The 21,035-nt window shown below is 38.8% G+C and overlaps 1 protein-coding gene across 2 annotated transcripts in view; it reads left to right on the top strand.

The window, feature by feature from the left end:
* abca4b (ATP-binding cassette, sub-family A (ABC1), member 4b) overlaps positions 1 to 21,035 on the top strand; it is a 325,020-nt gene that overhangs the window by 278,019 nt on the left and 25,966 nt on the right. For both annotated transcript variants that reach the window (XM_051933275.1, XM_051933274.1), the window contains 7 exons: positions 3,227 to 3,374; positions 6,939 to 7,062; positions 10,300 to 10,429; positions 13,365 to 13,485; positions 14,167 to 14,229; positions 14,309 to 14,415; positions 19,908 to 20,049. In XM_051933275.1, the coding sequence (XP_051789235.1) occupies positions 3,227 to 3,374; positions 6,939 to 7,062; positions 10,300 to 10,429; positions 13,365 to 13,485; positions 14,167 to 14,229; positions 14,309 to 14,415; positions 19,908 to 20,049 (835 nt within the window). The remainder of the gene's footprint in view (positions 1 to 3,226; positions 3,375 to 6,938; positions 7,063 to 10,299; positions 10,430 to 13,364; positions 13,486 to 14,166; positions 14,230 to 14,308; positions 14,416 to 19,907; positions 20,050 to 21,035) is intronic.

Genomic DNA, 21,035 nt, shown 5'->3' with positions numbered 1-21,035 from the left:
AGAACAGGTGACCTTGCACTGGCTGGCAATGTCACCAAAATTGTGGGTAGGCAATATATATGAATTACATATCTGAAGCTCTGTTCTCTTGTTAAATAAGCAATGCCGTATGCGTCTACTAGGGGAATGTAAGTGATATTCTAATAATTCATGGTAGAGGACAGTTGGTTGTCCACATTGACATTTCTGTCTCTGAAGATGATACTATTTCCATTAAGGGTGCCACAGTGTTTAGCAGTGTTAGGTCAGAGTTAGGTCATTATCTGTGTGGGGTTCGTGTGTTGTTTCCATGTGTGGGTGGGGTTTTCACCCACCATCGTAGAGACAATTTTAATTTTCTTCTGTAAGAGTATGGGCAAGTGTAAGTGAGTGTACCCTGAAAGAGACTGGCACTCACTTTAAAGGTTTCCTACCTTGCACCACATGCTACTTGAATAAGGTCCCTGTGGCCCTGAAGCAGGTATTAGAATAAGTAATTCATAACCAATGAATGATCTCGGCCATCCTGGACTCTTTAGAGTTGACACTTGCTTTTTGATAGTGCATGAATAGCTGTTTAACTTGTTTTCTTGTTATTAAACTCATCAACGGCAAAGTATTATATCATAAAATGTAAGATTTGATACAGCAGTGTATCTCAGCCTTCCTGGTGTCATGACCCACTTTTTCCCATATATGTAGCTTGATTGTTACAGTGGGAGGGGGATCCTCTTCATGAAACACCTTGACCCCACTACCCATATAAACAATAGCAACTTGCAATCCCAATGTCCCCAATTTCAATGACCGAGTGCTTGAGAAGCACTGTGTTAAATGGCAACACTGCTTATCGTTCAGAGTTCGGGATTTAAATCTTGGCTCCCCCAACACCGATTGTATTAACAGGTTGGATATAAAATGATTTCATTACTTTAATAATGGGTTAAAAAACAAGATTTGTTAGATAATGGAGTTAAATGAATAAAGGAAACACTAAACATCGTCAACTACATTGTGTACTACAGTGTTATAGATGTGTATAAATGTGTATATATACCGTCTGACTTTTGATATACAATATATATATAGATAGATATATATAGATTACAAAAAGAATATAGATTCTTTTTGTAAAGTACATTTAAATGATAATAAAGCAAACTACAAAAGTTGTTACGTACAACTAAAATTAATTTTTAATACATCTGCATGATGGTGCAGCAGATACCTTTGCCCCTTTACCACATTAGTGCTCCAGCTGAGATCTTGGTCGGATTGCCCTTTGTGTGAAGTCCCTTTATGTTTGTAGGCGCTGTTTCTCAGTGTAGCTGGTCTATTAATCAGGGGCTGTCTTTTATGTCAAACAGAAGTAATTTGATTAGATTTCTTAGGCTACATCCACACTACTATGTCTTCATTTAAAAACGCTGACATTAGCCTCCATTTTCACCTTTTGTCCACAATCCACCGGTATTTTTAACCTCTAAAAATAAAGACTTTTGAAAATGCTTGACAGAGCTGTGTACTTCTGATAACGGCAGCTCGGTGTTGCCGTGTGGGCGCTCCGGTTTCCTCCCACAGTCCAAAGACATGCAGGTTAGGTGGATTGGCGATTCTAAATTGGCCCTAGTGTGTGCTTGGTGTGTGGGTGTGTTTGTGTGTGTCCTGCGGTGGGTTGGCACCCTGCCCGGGATTGGTTCCTGCCTTGTGCCCTGTGTTGGCTGGGATTGGCTCCAGCAGACCCCTGTGACCCTGTGTTCGGATTCAGTGGGTTGGAAAATGGATGGATGGATGGATTTCATTCCCTGATTGATCAACTTTCATAAAAGAAAAACATACTCCAACATAGTGGAAACAAAGGAGTAGCTTTCCATGGCATTTGTGTTGCTTAGCTGCTTGTGTCTAAATTCATTTTGTACAGTTTAAATGCTGCATACATGTGAAAAAGGCATGTAATTTTTCCTTTTGCTACTATTTTGGGATAAATCCAATAGCTGGTGATGTTACCAGCCCTTCTGGCATTCTTCTGCCAATGCACGCAAACCCAGTTTAGATGAATGCTTCCGTCAAATGTGCTTTCCGTTGTTATTGTGTGGGTGGAGATACCTGTATGAACGATTTGAAAATGCTAGGGTGGACAGAGATTCAAAAAACACCTTTTAAAAATGAAAATATAGTAGTGTGGACAAAGTGTGGGTGGAGTCTGATGATTTTTATCTGTCTTGCGATTAACCTTATTTAGCCCCAAACATAACAATATTTAGAAAAATTAGGCGTGTTCAATAGTTTTACTTCACAGATCTTCATTCTCCCTGTCTGACTGCCTGTTAACACTCTCTTTTGAAATCATTTTGAATGAGGAGCTCAGCAGAAGAATAAGAGCCTCGTACAGAGGCCGTGTACAGATCAACAGATCAACTACAGTTTAGAAAAAGAATAAAGAGCCAATACTAGCTGTTAGATAGTAAAATAGACCTGGATCAACTAGGCCAAGTTGATTTTTATCTTTTAAATTCAAAATTGAGTACAGAAGCATACAAATAAAAGATGTCAGACTAATGTAATATTGTCAAAGCTGCTAAGTCCAGTTCAGGGCTGTTTAAATTTCATTGGTGGGAATGAACCCTGGGTGTCTGTGCCTGCTATGGACTAACAAAGAACCATCTTAAAGTCACCAATTAAGCTAACATATATTTTTACAGAATATGGTAAAATTGCAACCTTTAGGCAATTTCACACAGTCACAAGGAAAACATGCAAACTTCACAGAAACATATTAGCAATGGAGTCTGGTCATTAATATTATCATATTTGGCTGACACCTTTGTCTAAAGTGACTTACAGCTTCTGAGCTACAACTGGTTACATTTCTTTTGTTTTTTCCAATTGGAGCACATGTAGGTGAGATGATTTGCTCATGGTCACAAAGTGTCAACAGCAGGCATTGAGCCCACAACTTCAGGGTTTAAAGTCCAAAGCGTACGTAGGATTAGTCTCTAACTACAATGAAAATTTGCAGCCACAGCAGTCCTCCATGGGCTGAACTGAATGGCCACGTTGAAGGTTTCCTTCCCATAATTCTAGGATATTCTGTCTGTATAGGTCCAATGTGAGCACATTTTCATATGTCATATCTAAGACAGATTCTTGCTTGACAGTCAGTTGACAACCCTACTTTGGACATATGACTTAGAAAATGTAACGTATATGTGAATGCTGTGTTCATGTTTCATTTTCTGTTTTTCAGATGGTCTGTCACACCTTTGATGTATCCTGCTTCCTACCTGTTCAGTGTACCCAGCACTGCATATGTGGCTCTTTCTTGCATAAACCTTTTCATTGGCATTAACAGCAGTGCTGCTACTTTTATCCTGGAACTCTTCGAACATAATAGGGTGGGTAATAAAAAGAATATTAGGGAAAAAAAGCTTCTGCCTTTACCCTTAGACAGGGTAAAGGCACCATATTGGCACAATGGTTAGAGACATTGTTTTATATCTGTAAAGACCTTAAAATCCCAGCCCAGTTATTCTGTTTTCATTTCAGTTTTTTCCCTCCTCTCATGCCTATTAGGCCGATAGGTAAATCTAAACTGACATTTTATCTGAAGTGCTGTCCTGGATAGACTCCTGTTCCCCACATCCCTATAAATGACTTAACTGGTTTAGAAATCAGAAAGATTATTCCTTATTATAATATTATTAATTCAGCAGTGACACAGAATATTCCTCGCATTCTAATTAACAATTGAGCAAATGAACAACTGAACGAGTTCATTTGGGGGTTTTGTTATTTTCAGCCGCGTAATTTAAGTGTTGCCACTCTTATCTTCCTTTTCCAGCATGGAAATATGCTTTGCCATTTTATTCACTTGCTATGGTGGCTCTGAGGCTAGGGATCTGCACCGGCTATCAATAGGTTGCCAGTTCGAATCCTGTAAACACCAGAAGTAACTCTATTCTGTTGGGCCCTTCAGCAAGGCCCTTAGCCTGCAATTGCTCCATCCTGGATATGACGTTAGTCTGCATCCAGCCCTGCAAGCAGGTCCTCAAACTTGCAGGGAAAACTCGGGAGTTGGTAGTAGGAATTTCACTCCTGCCACCGTAAAAAAAAACCTCACACTTTTTCAGTGTGGTCCTGAGGTGTCACCTGTTGTATGGTTGCACTCGGGTCCCAGTCTGGGTGGTGGGCTGGGTGCCGCCACATGCTGTAATCAGCAGGTGCTCCCAGCCTACTCTATGGACTTCCATGCTTTGTGCTTAGTCCCATATTTCTTCCAATTTAAGACACCCTCACATTTAATATGTAGTCCACTTTCAACAACAAATTTTGAGGAAAAAAAATGTACCAGTAAATGTACCAGTTTACCAAGTTAATTTTTTCTCCTTTCATTGAATAATTTTCACTTGGTAAGCCCCTGCACACTGAAACAGTTTCCCTTTCACAAGCCCACATAAGCAAATTTTCTGTAGGAATGAAACAGAGACCAAAAGTTGGCAGGTTGAAATCCAAGACCCCCATTTCATCCATTTGTCTATTCATTTGCTTAACTAACCTATCTAGAGCAGGGTGGCAGGGCAGCTAGAGTCTATCCCAGCAAATACTGGTCACAAGGCAAGAACAACACCCAGACAGGATGTCAATTCATCACACGTACACACTAGCACCAATTTAGCACTGGCATTCGACCAGTCCTGCATGTTTTTAGAGGAAACTGGAGAATCCAGAGGAAACCCACATTGACAATGTGAAAACTCCATATTGGGAGCACCCGGAATGCAAACCCCAGTCTCCTTTTTGTGAGTTAGCAGTGGGACCATTGCACCACCATGCAGATGCCCCATTTACTGACAGGTGCAAAAATAACTTAAAAAGAAAAAATCACCAGGATTGACGGGGTCTGATTTTAGTATTTCCTATTAGGAATGCACAAGTTTTGTGCATTTTTTGTGGCACAAGTTCCATTACCATCAGTCACAGCACTAAGTGCTGACTTCTAGGCTGTCTGCTTGTTATGTAATTGGTGGGGTGGAACCTTACAAAGCTTAGAATCAACAGTAATATAAAACAGTGCCATTAAGAAAGAAAGAAAGAAAGAAAGAAAGAAAGAAAGAAAGAAAGAAAGAAAGAAAGAAAGAAAGAAAGAAAGAAAGAAAGAAAGAAAGAAAGAAAGAAAGAAAGAAAGAAAGAAAGAAAGAAAGAAAGAAAGAACAAGATTGCAACCTCAACAGGGTAGATTTAAATTATTTAATAGAGTCCAATGAACAAATATGACGAGGCAGTGAGTTCCAGAGTTTAGATGCAGTGAAAGACCAGTCCAAGTCCCTAACATCAATTGTGCTAAGGTTACAGTCAGGTACAGAAAGTAAACCTGCTAATGAAGATCATAAAGACAGAGGCGAAATAGAAATAGAAAGTCTGTAAGATAGGTTGGGCCAAGATTATGAAGTGCTTATATATTAAGTGCAAAATGAAGGGTATCCGATGCGACACAGGAAGCCAATGAAGTGGAGCAAGTAGAGATGTGACATGTTCAGTAAACTTAGAGCATGTAATAATTTGTGCTGCAGAGTTCTGAATGAGCTGAAGTTGATGTACAGGTTTATTGGGAATGCCAGACAAAACAGCATTGCAAAGGTCTATGTGAGATGTATTCAAGGCATTGACTAGAAGTTCTGCACTGTGCTGTGTTAACACAGGGCATAGTCTACAGATGTCTCACAAATTGAGCAAAACAGTCTGGGAAACATTATTTATGTGAGCAGTGAAAGAAACTGTGTTATCCAGAATGACATCAAGGCTCTTGGCCCACGTAGAAGTTGGTATAGAGCAACCAGCAATCAAAGGATCGAAGCTGCAAGACTCTGCCAGTGTCAGTTAGAGACCGAATAAGGAATAACTCTGTTGTACTGCAATCAAGTTTAAGAAATGTATTTGTCATCCATGTATTAATGTTATTGGGGCATGCAGTAAGGGTAATGGGGGAAGAATGGAAGTAGGTTAAGTGAACATGTGAAGCTGTGTATCATCAGCATAACAATGACAATGAATATTGTAGTGACAAAAGATATGAAGGGGAAGAAGGTAAATAATAAAGAGGAGTGGCCCCAATACTGACCCTTGTGGTACTCCATAGTAAGCTTCTGAGGTCTCTGACATTTGACCAAACTGTGCCCTATGAGTGAGATATGAAGAAAACCATCAATACACAGTATCACAGACTCCATCTTTGGCCAATCATTCCATAATGAGCTGATGGGATTGAGCATCAAAGGCTACGCTGAGATAAAGACGGGTGAGGATGGAAAGTAAACCAAAGTCTGCTCCACGGGAGAGGTCATTGGTGAACTTAACCAGGGCAGTTTAAGTGCCATACTAGGGACATAAACCAGGTTAAAATAATTCAGAGAGATTATTATTAATTTCCTTACAATAGTGGAAGCTGAAATACGCGCCCAAGAAGACATTAGTATAGAAATTCTCTGTCTGTTATGCATTTGGTTTTAATCACAGGTTGCATTTATTCAGTGTATCCTCTCCCCCTTAGTAATTTACATCTGTTTGCCTATCAATTATCTCAGTTTTTACCTGTCCAGCCTTGTGCCCTTGTCTTCATCACATGATCTTGTTTGATCTTCTGTGATCATTACATAAGTCGATTTAAAGATGGAAGGATTCATTTGCAGTACATATGCACCATTTCCAGTGTGTAGTTTGATTTTCTTGGTCAGAGTCCATTTACTAAGTGCACGGCTCCCCAGCATCATGTAGGAGCCAGCTGAACTGAAGGAATATTCTTCCAGCCCAACAATCTGTGACACATATAGTATATTTTCTGCAACATTAATACTTTTTAATGTAATTATTTCTTTTAAAAACTTTTTTAAAGAGCAGAAATAAAGGCTGTTGGACTGCTCTTTCACACATTCTATCTGACTGTTTTTTATTTTCTATTTTAGTTTCTGCAGAAATTGAACACCATTTTGAAGAAGGTGCTGATAATATTCCCACATTTTTGCTTGGGCAGAGGTTTGATGGACTTGGCCATTAACCAGGCAGTGACCGATGTTTACTCCAGGTTTGGTAAGTCATGTTGCAGTTTTTCCAACATTCAGGTTCAGGTTAAAGTACCCAGATAATTGGGCCTGTTGCAGGCACCGCACAGAGAGATGATTTCAACAGCTACTCACACTATAATTGTACTTCAAGTATGTGGATTCTTTCTTTAATATGACAGCCTATTATAAAATGATAGACGATTTTTCTGACACAATGCTTAGAAAAATATGTTGCCCCATTAATTTGACAAAACTCTAGAAAGTGACATGTACTCAATAGAGAAAGTGTAAATGGAAGCATTTTCTCAAAGAACAACCAGCAAGTAGGTCAAAGCAAATGGGGCCTGAGAAGCCCAGTCGATTGCAGCTTTTTATTCATAACATAACATAACGTAACATAACATAACTTTGTGAAACCTGCTTCAGTTCAGGGTCACAGGGGCCAGGACTTTTTCTAGCAGCACTGTAGTAAATAGCTTTGTACTGGGTGCCAGTCTTTCGCAGCATACTATGCCTAATTTAGGGTCACCAGCAAATCACCCTGCACATCTTCAAATATCCAGAGAACAACCCATGTAGCCATGGAGAGAATGTGCTGACTCCACACAGATAATGACCAGACATGTGATTTTCACTCTAGACAATGTTATTTATGAAGCAGCACTAACCAATAGGGTACCATACCTTTCTTATTATACTTACCATTCTTTAATTGAATAACAGAACTACTTATCTGAAATACTCTAATTTGAAAATAGCAACCATTATGTCTTAAATTTGTTTGGGGACGTTATCTACTTGCATGCATTCCAGGGCTTCTGTTCAGACAGGAGAGATGGACTGATGAAGGTTTGTCATTATGGCTTCAGTGACAGCACTTTTTTACCTTAATTTGGCTCCTTCTTTCTTCATTGACTTGCTGCTTTAATTATTCAGGGTAATTATGTTCAGGGCAACCCAGGCTTTAATGTATTCTACAGAAGAGCTTCCTAATTCTGCATCACATGTGCTTAGTTTTATGCATCATTAAATGCTTCATTTAAAGTAAAAAAATATATATAAATAGAGCAAGTCACTAATAAAGATCATAACAACAGCTACACCATAAGGCAAACTTCAGGGAATTAAAGAAGTGACATTATCTGCATCTATATGAAAAATGAAAAATTACATAATATTCTCAAACCTTCTTAATCTACTTCAGGGTCATCACATATAGGGTATGCCTGAAAGGGGCTAAGCAGGTTGGATACAGCATACAACAATAACGTGAAATGACTGGGTTGGGCACAAGTGGTAGGCGTAACATACCATAAAGGAAAATGTAAGAAGGTTAGCTGGGAATTCAATGCAAAGAAACAGTGTGACCCCAGTTTGACAAGGAGCTTACAATCGATTTAGAAAGTATTTAGGCCCCTTTTCTTTTCTCACATTTTCCTTTGTTGTAGCCTTTTACTAAAATCATTTAAATTATTTTTTCCTCACATCAAGAAAAACTCAGCACCCCAGAATGACAAAGTGATACGGGATTTTAGAAATTTTTGCAGATTTATTTAAAATAAAAAACTGAAACCACATAATAACACAAATATTCAGCCTCTTTTCTTTGTACTTAATAATCAAAGCACTTTTGGCAATGATTATATCCTAGGGTCTTCGTGGCTATGATGTGACAGAATTTTATGAATGATTTGCACTTTTATTCAAATATCAGATATGTGAATGTACATAAGGGATGTTGTCACCCAGTGTATCGGCTTTGTGAGGCAGTTTCCCTCTGTCCTTTGATTCCAATGGCCACAAGACTGTGAAAGATACCATTAACTAACCCTACCAGGATGCCCATCTGTCCACACTTTCCTTTACATTGCCCCTTGGTCCATTGAGTTGGACCTTAAATGGTGAGGTAGCCAGACCCGTGAGGGTATCAGTCGAGAAGATATTTGGCCGAAACGCTGTTCCACCTTCCTGTCTCCTGTGCCAATAAGAAAGACAAGTTTCAGAAGTGGTATGGGATGATCAACAGGTGATAGATAGATAGATAGATAGATAGATAGATAGATAGATAGATAGACAGACAGACAGACAGACAGACAGACAGACAGACAGACAGACAGACAGACAGACAGACAGACAGACAGACAGACAGATAGATAGATAGATAGATAGATAGATAGATAGATAGATAGATAGATAGATAGATAGATAGATAGATAGATAGATAGATACTTTATTAATCCCAAGGGGAAATTCACATACTTCAGCAGCAGAATACTGATAAAGACAATATTAAATTAAAGAGTGATAACAATGCAGGTATACAGACAGACAGTAAATTTCAGTAATGTTAACGTTTACCCCCTAACCCCCCCCCCCCCCAAACGGGTGGAATTGAAGAGTCGCATAGTGTGGGGGACAATTTCCTCAGTCTGTCAGTGGAGCAGGACAGTGACAGCAGTCTGTCGCTGAAGCTGCTCCTCTGTCTGGAAATGATACTGTTTAGTGGATGCAGTGGATTCTCCATGATTGACAGGAGCCTGCTCAGTGCCCGTCGCTCTGCCACGGATGTCAAGCTGTCCAGCTCCATGCCTACAATAGAGCAGCCTTGTTTTTCCAATACATTGATATTGTTCAGTGTTTGGTCCACCCTGTTAAAATGGCAGAATTGCTTTTTATGTCTAGTTCTTTGACATTTCACTTCTGTAATTGAGGACCTCCCTTTTAGCGTCCTGAAGCAGAGGGAGAAACCTGCCGTCTCTATGTCTTTGTAGTGTTGAGGCCTCCTTTTCTGTTGTACCCTCGCCTGGGGTGGGACCTGTGGATGATCGTCTGATGACTTTCCCTCAGATGCCCCGTCTCTTTGCTGTCTGCTATTAGATATAGTAGCAGAGGTGTTTATTTATTCTTTAAGAATTTTCTCAGAGGTTCATCTGCTCTCTGACTCCCCTCTCCCGATCACAGGAATAAAGTCTAATCACCCGCATCCACTTACTACTCTGAAAGTTTAGTTCTGTACTGCAAAAAATTAAGTTGGATTTCTGCAGGAATGGAGACCTCTAAAATTAACCACGGATTTGTTGTTCAGTGTGCTAATTAATTGGATGTATCTGAACAAGTGATGTGGCCCACAGGAGAGAATGGTGTCAGCCTAGCTTCATTAACTATTTAGACAGGCCACAAATTCTTCTTATCCAGAGTTGAACAGAGTTTGGAAAAATGCTGTTTTGTGTATCTGTTTTACCATTATGTTTTTATTCAAAAGGAGAGGATCATCAGCTAAACCCTTTTAACTGGGATTTTGTTGGAAGGAATCTTGTTGCCATGGCAACTGAAGGTCTGGTATATTTTGGTCTGAACATCCTCATCCAGCGTCGCTTTTTCCTCAAGCCATGGTAAGAGAAAACACACCTATCTGTCAGAGTTTTCCATTTTATTGATATACTTGTGTCAGTGCCTAAATTAGTTACATTCGGATGCAGTGAAGTAGCACCATGTAGGAGGCTTGTGATCTTATTAATTATTAAGTAATTTCACTAATTAGGCCTGAAGCCAAACTGTTGCACATTACTGCATTAAAAGCTAGGAACACAATCACCAACCTCTTAGTAAAGAAACTGAAATGAAGTGGGTGTTTAACGCCCAGCATGAATTTAAACTAAACTGATTAATCCATTTTTAAATAATTGTTTTTCAAAACTCTCAGTGGAATCTCCTTGCTACGGTGTAGCTGTTTCAACAGAAGGCAGGATATAAAATGTTGTTTTACAGAAAACTCTGGATTTTCTAGAGATGGCAGTCGAGTTCTCATGGGGTCCATCTTTCCAAGCACTTCTTAAATGTTTTGTTTACCATAGGGAGGGGTCCAATCATTCATCTTCAGATGAATCTGTTAGATGTTTAATTGCGCTGGCAGAAACTATATCTCAAGTACTGTATATAACATTTTCAAACTTGCTTATATCATATCATGGAGGCACAGTGCCACAGTCTATCCTGGGAGCTTCATCCAGTGCATAGCACAGCTTATTCACACACCTACTCACACAAGGACAATATAAAATTACTTGTGAACCTCCCTAATATTTTTGAATGTGGGAGGAAAACTGACAGAGGTATGGAAAGAATGTGCAAACTCAAAACAGACAGCGAATAGGCACAGGATTCAAAGCCAGGATTGTTGGATTTGTGTGGCAGCAGCACTAACCACTCTGTTACTTTGCTCTCCATTATAAATAATTGGTTTTAGTTATTAAAGTTGCAATTTAGCTTGAGAAATTGGGTCAGATTTTAATTTGTAAAGATCAATAAAACACATTAGGAGTCAAAAGAGCTACTCTGGCGCCTATTAATAGCTGCCATCACTATTGCAGTGTATCTGCCTGAGAGGGAAGTTAAATAAAACGGAGAAAAGCAAAGAAGAACAAATAGTTTCAAAGTATTTAGAGAGCTATGGCTAAATTACAGTCAACATATGGGAGAAGTGCTAGCCTGAGGGCATTATAGAAATCAGCTGAACACCAAGCTTTTGGATTATGAGATGAAGAATGTGGTCTAAGCACCCCCAAATAAAATAAATAAAATGAATACCGTGCAAATGTTGTACATTTGTAAAAACACTTGTATTTGCACATCCCCATTAAAAGTACAAAACTAGACAGATGGTATTAGTGCCAAGGTAGATGGACTGGCATCCCTGCCAGGCATGAGGGTCGTTCTTTGTCCAAACAGGATACTGTAATGGGAGGACAAAGGTAGGCAGGCATCCTGGCCGGGTTGGTTGCTTTTGCCTTTCTTGACCAGAAGACTGTAATGGATGAACAAGGGGAGATTTCTTCCCCAGTATGCTAGATGGCAGCAACCCTTAGGTGGATTTCACAGGAGCACACCCCGAGGGGAATTGGTATTTGTAGTTCCAGTGGGTAACTCTGCTGGGTGTGCTGCAGAAAGGAGTACAGTAGTCCTTGTTTTAAGGAGGTTCTGCCTGACCCAGAAGTGCTACCTGAATGCAACATGCTGGCACCAGAAGTCCTCTCAGGTTAGGTATTGAAGAACCTACTCAACTTTATCCGGATGAGTCAGAGACAGCAGGCAGAGGGCAACACTCACCTGTAGAGTGCAAGGAGGGAAGAGAATGATCTGTGATTGTGGAAGAGGATCTTGTTCCTGTGTTTTATAAACAAAATCCTTTCTTTGAACAAGGGGCAGTGTTAGGTGTGTTGGTGTCTGGTGTTTTGGGCTTGGTGGCCCCGGTTACTGGTTACAATGAACTGAACTTTATTTTGTCCCAATAGAAAAATGTAACTGGAATAGAATAATTAAATCTGTTTGGACAAGGTAAGGAATAAACTAATATTTGTGAATACTGACTTTCTTATTTTGTAACAGTTTTATTAAGAGCAGCATAGTGGCACCTTGGTTAGCACAGCTTTCTCATGAATCCAGCATGTCTGGTCATTACCTGTGTGGAATCTGCAGCTTCTTCATGTACTATATATTTGTATGGTTTTTGTTGGTGGTTCTCTGGCTTTCTTCTCACACCCTCAATGTCCAGTGTGTTTAAATAATTGGAGATCCTAAACTAGTCCTCTCTGACTGATAGTGTTGGTGTTTACAAGATTGTACCCTACAACTGTATGGTGCTCTGATCATGATTGGTTTTTGCATTATGCCTAGTGTTGCTGAGATAGGCTTTGCCCCCCACTAAATCTGAACTAAATTAAGTGGCTCTGAGAATGTATGCTTTTATTTTGATTACAAATGGATAGAATATAGATAGATAATCTGCTGGCCACGGTGATTAGTGCTGTTACATGACTTTACCTGATTACCGTATGATGTTTGTATGTTCTCTTCATAGCAATGTAGATTTTCTCTAGGTGACTTTGACCAACATGTTCTTCATAACCCAACTGATGAGTCTAAATTGGCTGTGCATGGTGCTCCCTGTATTTCCCGGGGTAAGCACACAATGTGCATCCTACCTACATGTGCCCATTCACATCAACTGACTCATCTTGATCCAGAGAAGCAGAGATTCTATTTCAAGGTCCTCCTTTACTGCTGCGCTCCTCACTCCATCATGAACAGTGAATCCAGCAGCCCTATAGGAGGAACCTCATTTTGGAAATTTGTAGTTTTATTTTTTTACAATACAGTTGTCAGATGACTGATGTGTAGACCATCCAATAAATCCACAGTTTCAACCATGACTGAAACGTACAATAATAATACTAGCAAAAAATCATTTTCTTGAGGTTGTTAGCTTTGTTAACATATCAGTTCTCTTTGTTCAGATTATTGATGTTCTCCACGTCTTGTTTCTCCCAGGGTGTCAGAGAGCAAGAAATGCTCATTCACTGATGAAGATGAAGATGTAGCAAAAGAGAGAGAAAGGATTGTCAAAGGTGGCAGTAAAACTGATATTCTGTATATTAAGGACCTTTCAAAGGTAAAAAGCGTTATTGAGTAGATAATGGGCAGCGGTTAAAAATGTGATTACATTTCACACATGTGAAAGTAAGACATGCTTCAGAAAATACTGTTGGACGATGCTGTTGGAGTATCTCACTTCATCTGTCACTTAGAATGTTTATCACAAAAACTTTGGCAGTTGCTAATCTTTATTAGACAGTTACATCCTCTGGCTCATGTCTTATGTTATGTAAAAATAGACACTTTAGTAAATTTTACACTGCTGTCCTATCCAGCCTTCATTCCTACCTTGGGCCTGATGCTAGTGAGATAGGCTTCATCTCTCCATAACCTTACACTTGGAATACATATGTTCAGAAAAAGAAAGAATAATTGGTTATTTCAGATAAAAATGATGTATATTGCTTGTGAAGTACATTAATGTCATAAAACATTTTTGCTTAATTAGGTCTATATTTAACTGAAAAAGTCACAGCAAAGTTCTGTTTTTGCAGCCCAGTTAAACTCCCAAGGCTCTCAGCCTAAATTTTACCACCTTGGTTTTAACCTTGTTTCTGACAAGGTGACATTACCTACTTTGTCTGGGTTAATAATCCTTGTGTTTCTGTCCTGAGGAAATCATTCATCCAGTAAGAGTCTGCAGTTCAAAATGGTAAACCAAATGCTGAAGCAGTAAATTGGCCTTTTCTCCTTCTAGACTTACATGGGTAGATGCAGACCAGCTGTGGACAGAATTTGCATTGGAGTCCCTCCAGGAGAGGTACGCACCTTTATCCCTGTTACCGAAAACTCACTCTTAGTGTGAACTGTTCTAATAATGAATTCTTGTTTCTTTATAGTGCTTTGGCCTTCTGGGTGTGAATGGTGCTGGAAAGACAACTACTTTTAAAATGTTAACTGGAGACACGGATGTTACCTCTGGGGAGGCCACAGTGGCCGGTTATAGGTACAGAACATGTTTATACATCAATTCAGCAATGTCATTGAAAGAGAGAGTGTATTAGAACGGCTAGTTCATCCTGCTATGTGAAGAATTAAAATTCCCAAACAGACTTTGATTTCTGTCAGCTTATGTCAGGTGTTATTTCTGTGGGGATTCAGGGCCTACACTCTAAAAATATTTTTAATATTGAATTAAACTAATCATTGCAGTCAGGACATGTAAAAGTGTCAAAATGATAAGGTTCCACTGCAGTCTATGGAGAGGAGATGGGGAGTGCTCTACGGTATATAAAAATAGATAGAAAATTAAAGAATGCAGTAGGAACAAAATGATAATTCAGCTATCTATCTATCTATCTATCTATCTATCTATCTATCTATCTATCTATCTATCTATCTATCTATCTATCTATCTATCTATCTATCTATCTATCTATCTATCTATCTATCTATCTAATTACCTTCATTATAAACTTAGTCAATTAAATGGAAAGTAAATGAATATGAATTGCAGGGATTACAAGTCTTGCTAATGTAAAGTCACACTAATATAATGGGAAAATAGGCAGATGGCAACAGACAAGAAGAAACTTCAGTTAGCAGTATTCCAGGCTAAAGTAGTCCATGGTGGATTATAACAGTCAAAGTCACAGTTGTGATGACCTCTACTAACTGATCTCATTTCCCCTCCTGGGTATTTTACAGTATCATAAGCATAGCCTGAAATGAATAACAAGAAATTGAAGAAGTTGTGTCTGTTATGTTTCAGCCAGGGTTCCTCCACTGACCGGGGTTCAAATTCCTATTTTATGTCTTTTTGATTGATGTTTGAGTGTGTTCATGTTGTTAGTTTTGTCATTGATTTGCATTCCGTGTTTTTTATTAGTTTTGTGTATAATTTTACTCCTGTGTATCCATGCTATACTATATTCCATGTATTTTGTGAACACCTGTCCATCGCCATCAAGGGACAGTTCTATGAAGGTTAAGGAAACAAGCAGTCCCTTGCAGTTCATTGAATGTGCTTAGTGGTGTTGGTGAGTTCTTGTGTTTATTACATTGTTCTTCTGTATTCCCGGATTTTGTGACCCTTTTGCTGTTTTTGTCCATTCTTTTAGATTTTGTATTGAGATTGGTTTGTTACTGAATTGCCTACATCGGTCAACTCCTTCTGTGCCTTTTGTACTCCTCTGAGGATTTGTTTACAAGCGCATTTGTTATTGATAAATTACTTATTTATAAAGATTCTTTGTTTGCCATTTCATGACTAGTTGAGTTTTGACAGTTTCCTATCCACTCTAATGGGAAATTTGGTTGATTTGGGAACTCTCTTTGGTTTCTCTGGAGGCCTCATGCCTTTTCAGTGCTGCTGGAGCACTACAGAAGCTTGGCAATGTAGCATTGGCACATAGTACTACAGCAAGATACTTTTTACGCTGCCAATTTTTTTCACAGGTAACATCAATTTGCAATATTTAGGTGTTTTTATGTAATGAAATCCATTGCTGGTCAAGTGGGTGACATGTTATTTTTGAGAGGTAGGATGTCATCAAGGTGCCACTATTTGGCAACTTCTGTTGCTTGATGACACAGAAGGAATTTTAGGTCAAGCTTAGGACTTTTGTTTTGTTTTGTTTTTTTCAACATTTTTTTCTTTTTATATTGCACTAAGTTCAACTTGTTTTCTCATTGTTCTTTTGCTTATTTTAAGTAATACCTATCAATTAAGTCTGATTGCTGAAAGCATTGAAAATCTCTAAATGACAAAATCGTTTTCATTAACTGATTGTGGCTTGTGTTTAAACCTCAGACATAACACTTTTATTTCTATTTATCTGTCTAAAACAGGGGTCTGCAACTCCCGTCCTGGAGGGCCACAGTGGCTGCGGGTTTTCATTATAACCCTTTTCTTAATCAGTGACCTGTTTTTGCTCCTAATTAACTTCTTTTGAATTAATTTTATTTGACTTGCTCTTGGATACTCAGGCCTCTTAATTGTGTCTTTTTCCTTAATTAGCGGCCAAACAATAATGAGATACAAAATGAGTCAAAACATGACCAGCAAACTGTGTCCATCATACAATATCTGAAAATAAAGAGGGATGAAGGTCTCAGGAATGTTGATCTGCTTAGGACCCCAAAACATTTTCACAGTGCTCTTAGAAAAGAGAAATATCAACAATTTTGAAAATGTATGGTATTCCACAATGAGAGCAGCAACAAGCAATGGAATTGAAGAACGGGCTTAATTAACAAGACTTGGTGCCTAATTAAGCTACTGGTTGGAGTGAAATTGGTTGGAGTCTGAGGCCCTGACTTAGTTGGTCTTCTGTTGGCTCACTCAGTTCACATTTCATTTCTGTTTGGGTGCCATTTAAGGAAAGAAATGAAGCAATTCAGAGGAATGATGAAGAAATTCAGGGGAAGAAATTGTAAAAAATAAGTCAATTAAAATTAATTCAAAAGAAGTTAATTAGCAGCAAAAACAGTGCACTAATTAAGATAAAGGTTAGGATGAAAACCTGTAGCCACTGGGGCCCTCCAGGATCAGGGTTGGGGACCCCTGGTCTAAAAGATGATAGATAGATAGATAGATAGATAGATAGATAGATAGATAGATAGATAGATAGATAGATAGATAGTATCTTGTATAGTATCGTACAGTAAATTGTCACTAGCCGGTACTCAAAATTACAGCTTGATAGCTGAATTATCATTTTGTTCCTACTGCATTATTTAATTTTTCTGTCTATTTTTATATACCATAGAGCACTCCCCATCTTCTCTCCATAGACTCCAGTGGAACCTTATCATTTTGACACTTTTACATGTCTTGACTGCAACGATTAGTTTAATTCAATATTAAAAATATTTTTAGAGTGTAGGCCCTGAATCCCCGCAGATATAATACCTGACATAATAAGCTAGATAGATAGATCTTGTGATTGTCACTAATCATCTGTCTACAGTGCCTTCAGAAACTATTCAGACCCATTCTATTTTTTTCACATTTTGTTATGCTGCGACATTGGGTTAAAATTGTTTAAATTAATTTCTTCCCTCCTTAAACAACACTCAATATCCCAGAATGACAAAGTGAAAACAGAATTTTAGGAAAGTTTTTCATAATTAATTAAAAATAAAAAACTGAAATATCATATTGACATCAGCATTTAGACCCCTTTGCTATGACACTTGAAATTTGGCTCAGGTGCATCCCATTCTGTTGATCAACATTGAGACACACCTGTCTTTATAATGTCACCCAGTTGACGATGTGTATCAGTGCAAAAGCCAGGTCCTAAGGTCGAAGGAATTGCCTGCACAGCTTAGAGACAGGGTTGTGTCCAGGCACAGATCTGGGGAAGGCTACAAAAGCATTTCTTAAGCATTGAAGAATCTCAACACAGGTCTCCATAATTTTTAAGTGGAATAAGTTTGGAAAAACTAATTTGTCACAGAGTTGGCTTTCCAGCTAAACTGAGCAATCAATGGAGAAGGGCCTTGGTAAGAGAAGTGACAAAGAACCCAATGGTCACTTTGACTTTGCCCTAGAGAATCTGTTGGGAATTGGGAGAAACTTCAGAAGGACATCCACGACTGCAAGACTCCATTAATCTGGGCTTTATGACAAAGTAGCAGGATATATAATATCCTGTTTGCTTTTTATGAAAATGCACCTAAGTGACTCTCAGACAATAAGAAACAAGTTTCTCTGGTCTAAAGAAACCAAGATATGAACTGTTTGGCCTCAATTCTAAGAATTGGAGAAAGCAGGCACCAATTATCTACCACTCAGTACCATTCCAATGTGAAGCATGGTGGTGGCAGCGTCATACTGTGGGGCTGTTTATCAGCAACAGGGACTGGAAGACTAGTTAGAGTTGAGAGATATTTGAATTGAATGCAGAGATATCTTTAATGAAAACCTGCACCAGAGCACTCTGGACTTTAGACTGGGCCAAAGACTCAATTTCCAACAGGACAATTACCCTAAGCACAAAGCAAAGCTTAGTCATATACTCTGGGAATGTCTATAAGTGGCCCAGCCAGAGCCCAGATTTGAACCCAATCAAACATCTCAAAAGAGACTTGGGGGAAAAAAAACCTGTCCACTGACTGTCTCCATTCATCCTAACAGAACTTGGGAGGATCAACAGAGAAGAATGGCAGAAAATACCCAAATCCAGGTTTGCAAAGCTTGTTGCATCATTCCCAAGAAGACTCCTGGCTGTAGTCACTAACAAAGTGGCTACAACTAAGTCCTGAAGAAATGGTGTGAACACTTGTGTCAATGTGATATTTCAGTTTTTAATAAATGTGCAAAAAATTAAAAACTCTTGTTTTCACTTTGTCATTTGGGGTATTGAGTGTTGTTTGATGACGGGAAAAAAATAATTAAATTGATTTTAGCATATGACTGCAACATAACAAAATGTGTAAAAAGTTGAAGGAGTCTGAATACTTTCTAAAGTCACTGTATGTGCTAGTTAGAGACAAGCACATATTATATCTATTTCTTTGTATATTATTAAAGATAATTTTTCCAAAATATTGTAAACTGTTTTGTTATTCATGCACTTTAACCTAACATCAAGAATTATTGTATAAGCAGGGGGAGTCAAGGACATGACCGTCCAAGACTAAAGGCAGAGCGTATAATGTGCTTCTCTCTCCTTTGTGGATCTCTTTTACTTCTAAGCTCATGCAGATCTCATACTGTATGGAGTCTCTAATTAAGCCTTACTTTTACTGTATGACGCAAGACTAGTGAGTGTGAGCAGATGTTTAAATAGGGAAATGGTATATAGGAAAGTGTGTTTGAAGTTTACAAGGTTCAATTTGTTAGACTCCACCAAACTTCTAAATTTACCTAAAAAGCCATCCAAAACCACTGCATAACCACCCACCCGTGAGATGCCTCTTATTCCAACCTTCTCTCTGCTCTTTTTCTTGTGTCGCAACATGGCAGTCCTGCTAGCGCATGCAGTATGATAAGCCTGGAATATGATAAAGTGTGTAAGGATGTATGCAGCAGAATGTGTCCTCTTGAGATGGAAGTGCAGTGCACTATAAGAAAATAAAACAAGAAGGTCCAGCACAAAAGGTGTATGGTTTTCTGTGCTCAGAATGTGATGCCATACAATCCTCTTCCACTTTTTACTGAATTTCAAAGGAAGAGCTAAAGTGGTATTGACAGTCTTACACTTTAACGAAGGTAGAAGGAAGAAAAATGGTATATTGAAAGTGTATGGTTCCCTAAACTTGATGTATATGATGATATGTTTAATTTTTTTATTTGTACACTTGGCATATATTTATAATGTAATATATGCTTTTGATTTTGTATAACAGTATAAAATGAAATTCTGAAAAATCAAATCTTTGTAATATTATATAATTTTAAAAGTACAATAGTGATAGATTAAAGTTTTGAGACATTTTGTTTTTGTTGCCTTTGTTCTTTTGTTTATTGCTGGTCATTCTGTGTTGCAGCATCCTCAGCAGTATTCTAGATGTCCATCAGAACATGGGATATTGTCCTCAGTTTGACGCCATTGACGAGCTCCTGACGGGCCGAGAGCACCTTGAACTCTATGCACGGCTCCGCGGTGTCCCCCGCAAAGAAGTGAGCAGAGTGAGTGTCATCATTGTGCAATACAGTTTTTAACTTTTACCAATTTACTTTCACTGTGTACATTAAGTCAAATGAGACAACATATGAGACATTATATAAATGCACAGAAGTCCTTGATCATACTCAAATATAAATAGTAACATTTTTTGTCTTAACTGTAATGTAGCCTTCATTTTTCTGCATCGCTAAAAACCCTCCTTTCACTACCTGTCTTTGTCAGGTGATTTGCTTCCTTCTTATCCGTTTATAATCCCTCACCTGAATTACTGCAAGTTGCCTTTCATTATCTTACGTCAGAAAAATAACCAACAAGTTCAGCATACTCTTAATCTATGCCCAGACTACTTAATTTTCATTTAAACAGAAATGATCTCTGTCCACACTAGCATTTTCACATCCATCCATCCATTTTCCAACCCGCTGAATCCGAACACAGGGTCACGGGGGTCTGCTGGAGCCAATCCCAGCCAATACAGGGCACAAGGCAGGAACCAATCCTGGGCAGGGTGCCAACCCACCGCAGGACACACACAAACACACCCACACACCAAGCACACACTAGGGACAATTTAGAATCACCAATCCACCTAACCTGCATGTCTTTGGACTGTTGGAGGAAAGTGGAACGCCCGGAGGAAACCCACGCAGACACAGGGAGAATGTGCAAACTCCACGCAGGGTGGACTCGGGAAGCGAACCCAGGTCCCCTAACTGCGAGGCAGCAGCACTACCACTGCACCATCTTGCTGCCCTCAGCATTTTCACATTGTTTATGAAAATATCTACGTAAACATTAAAATAACCTAAAGCGCACATGACATAAATGTTTGTCTACTCTAGGCATACACACATTGGTGGAACAATTCTTGAACAAATGGTAATGCCACCAGCTATGGGATGTATAGCAAAATTATAGTGGCTGATAAATTATTTGCAAGCACCGGGAAAGCAATTTCTCTATACTCACCATGTTGAAATGTGGGTTT

Source organism: Erpetoichthys calabaricus, chromosome 10, assembly GCF_900747795.2.
Source record: "Erpetoichthys calabaricus chromosome 10, fErpCal1.3, whole genome shotgun sequence".
NCBI classification, from domain to species: Eukaryota; Metazoa; Chordata; class Cladistia; order Polypteriformes; family Polypteridae; genus Erpetoichthys; species Erpetoichthys calabaricus.
This window is presented reverse-complemented; position numbering and strand designations above follow the sequence as displayed.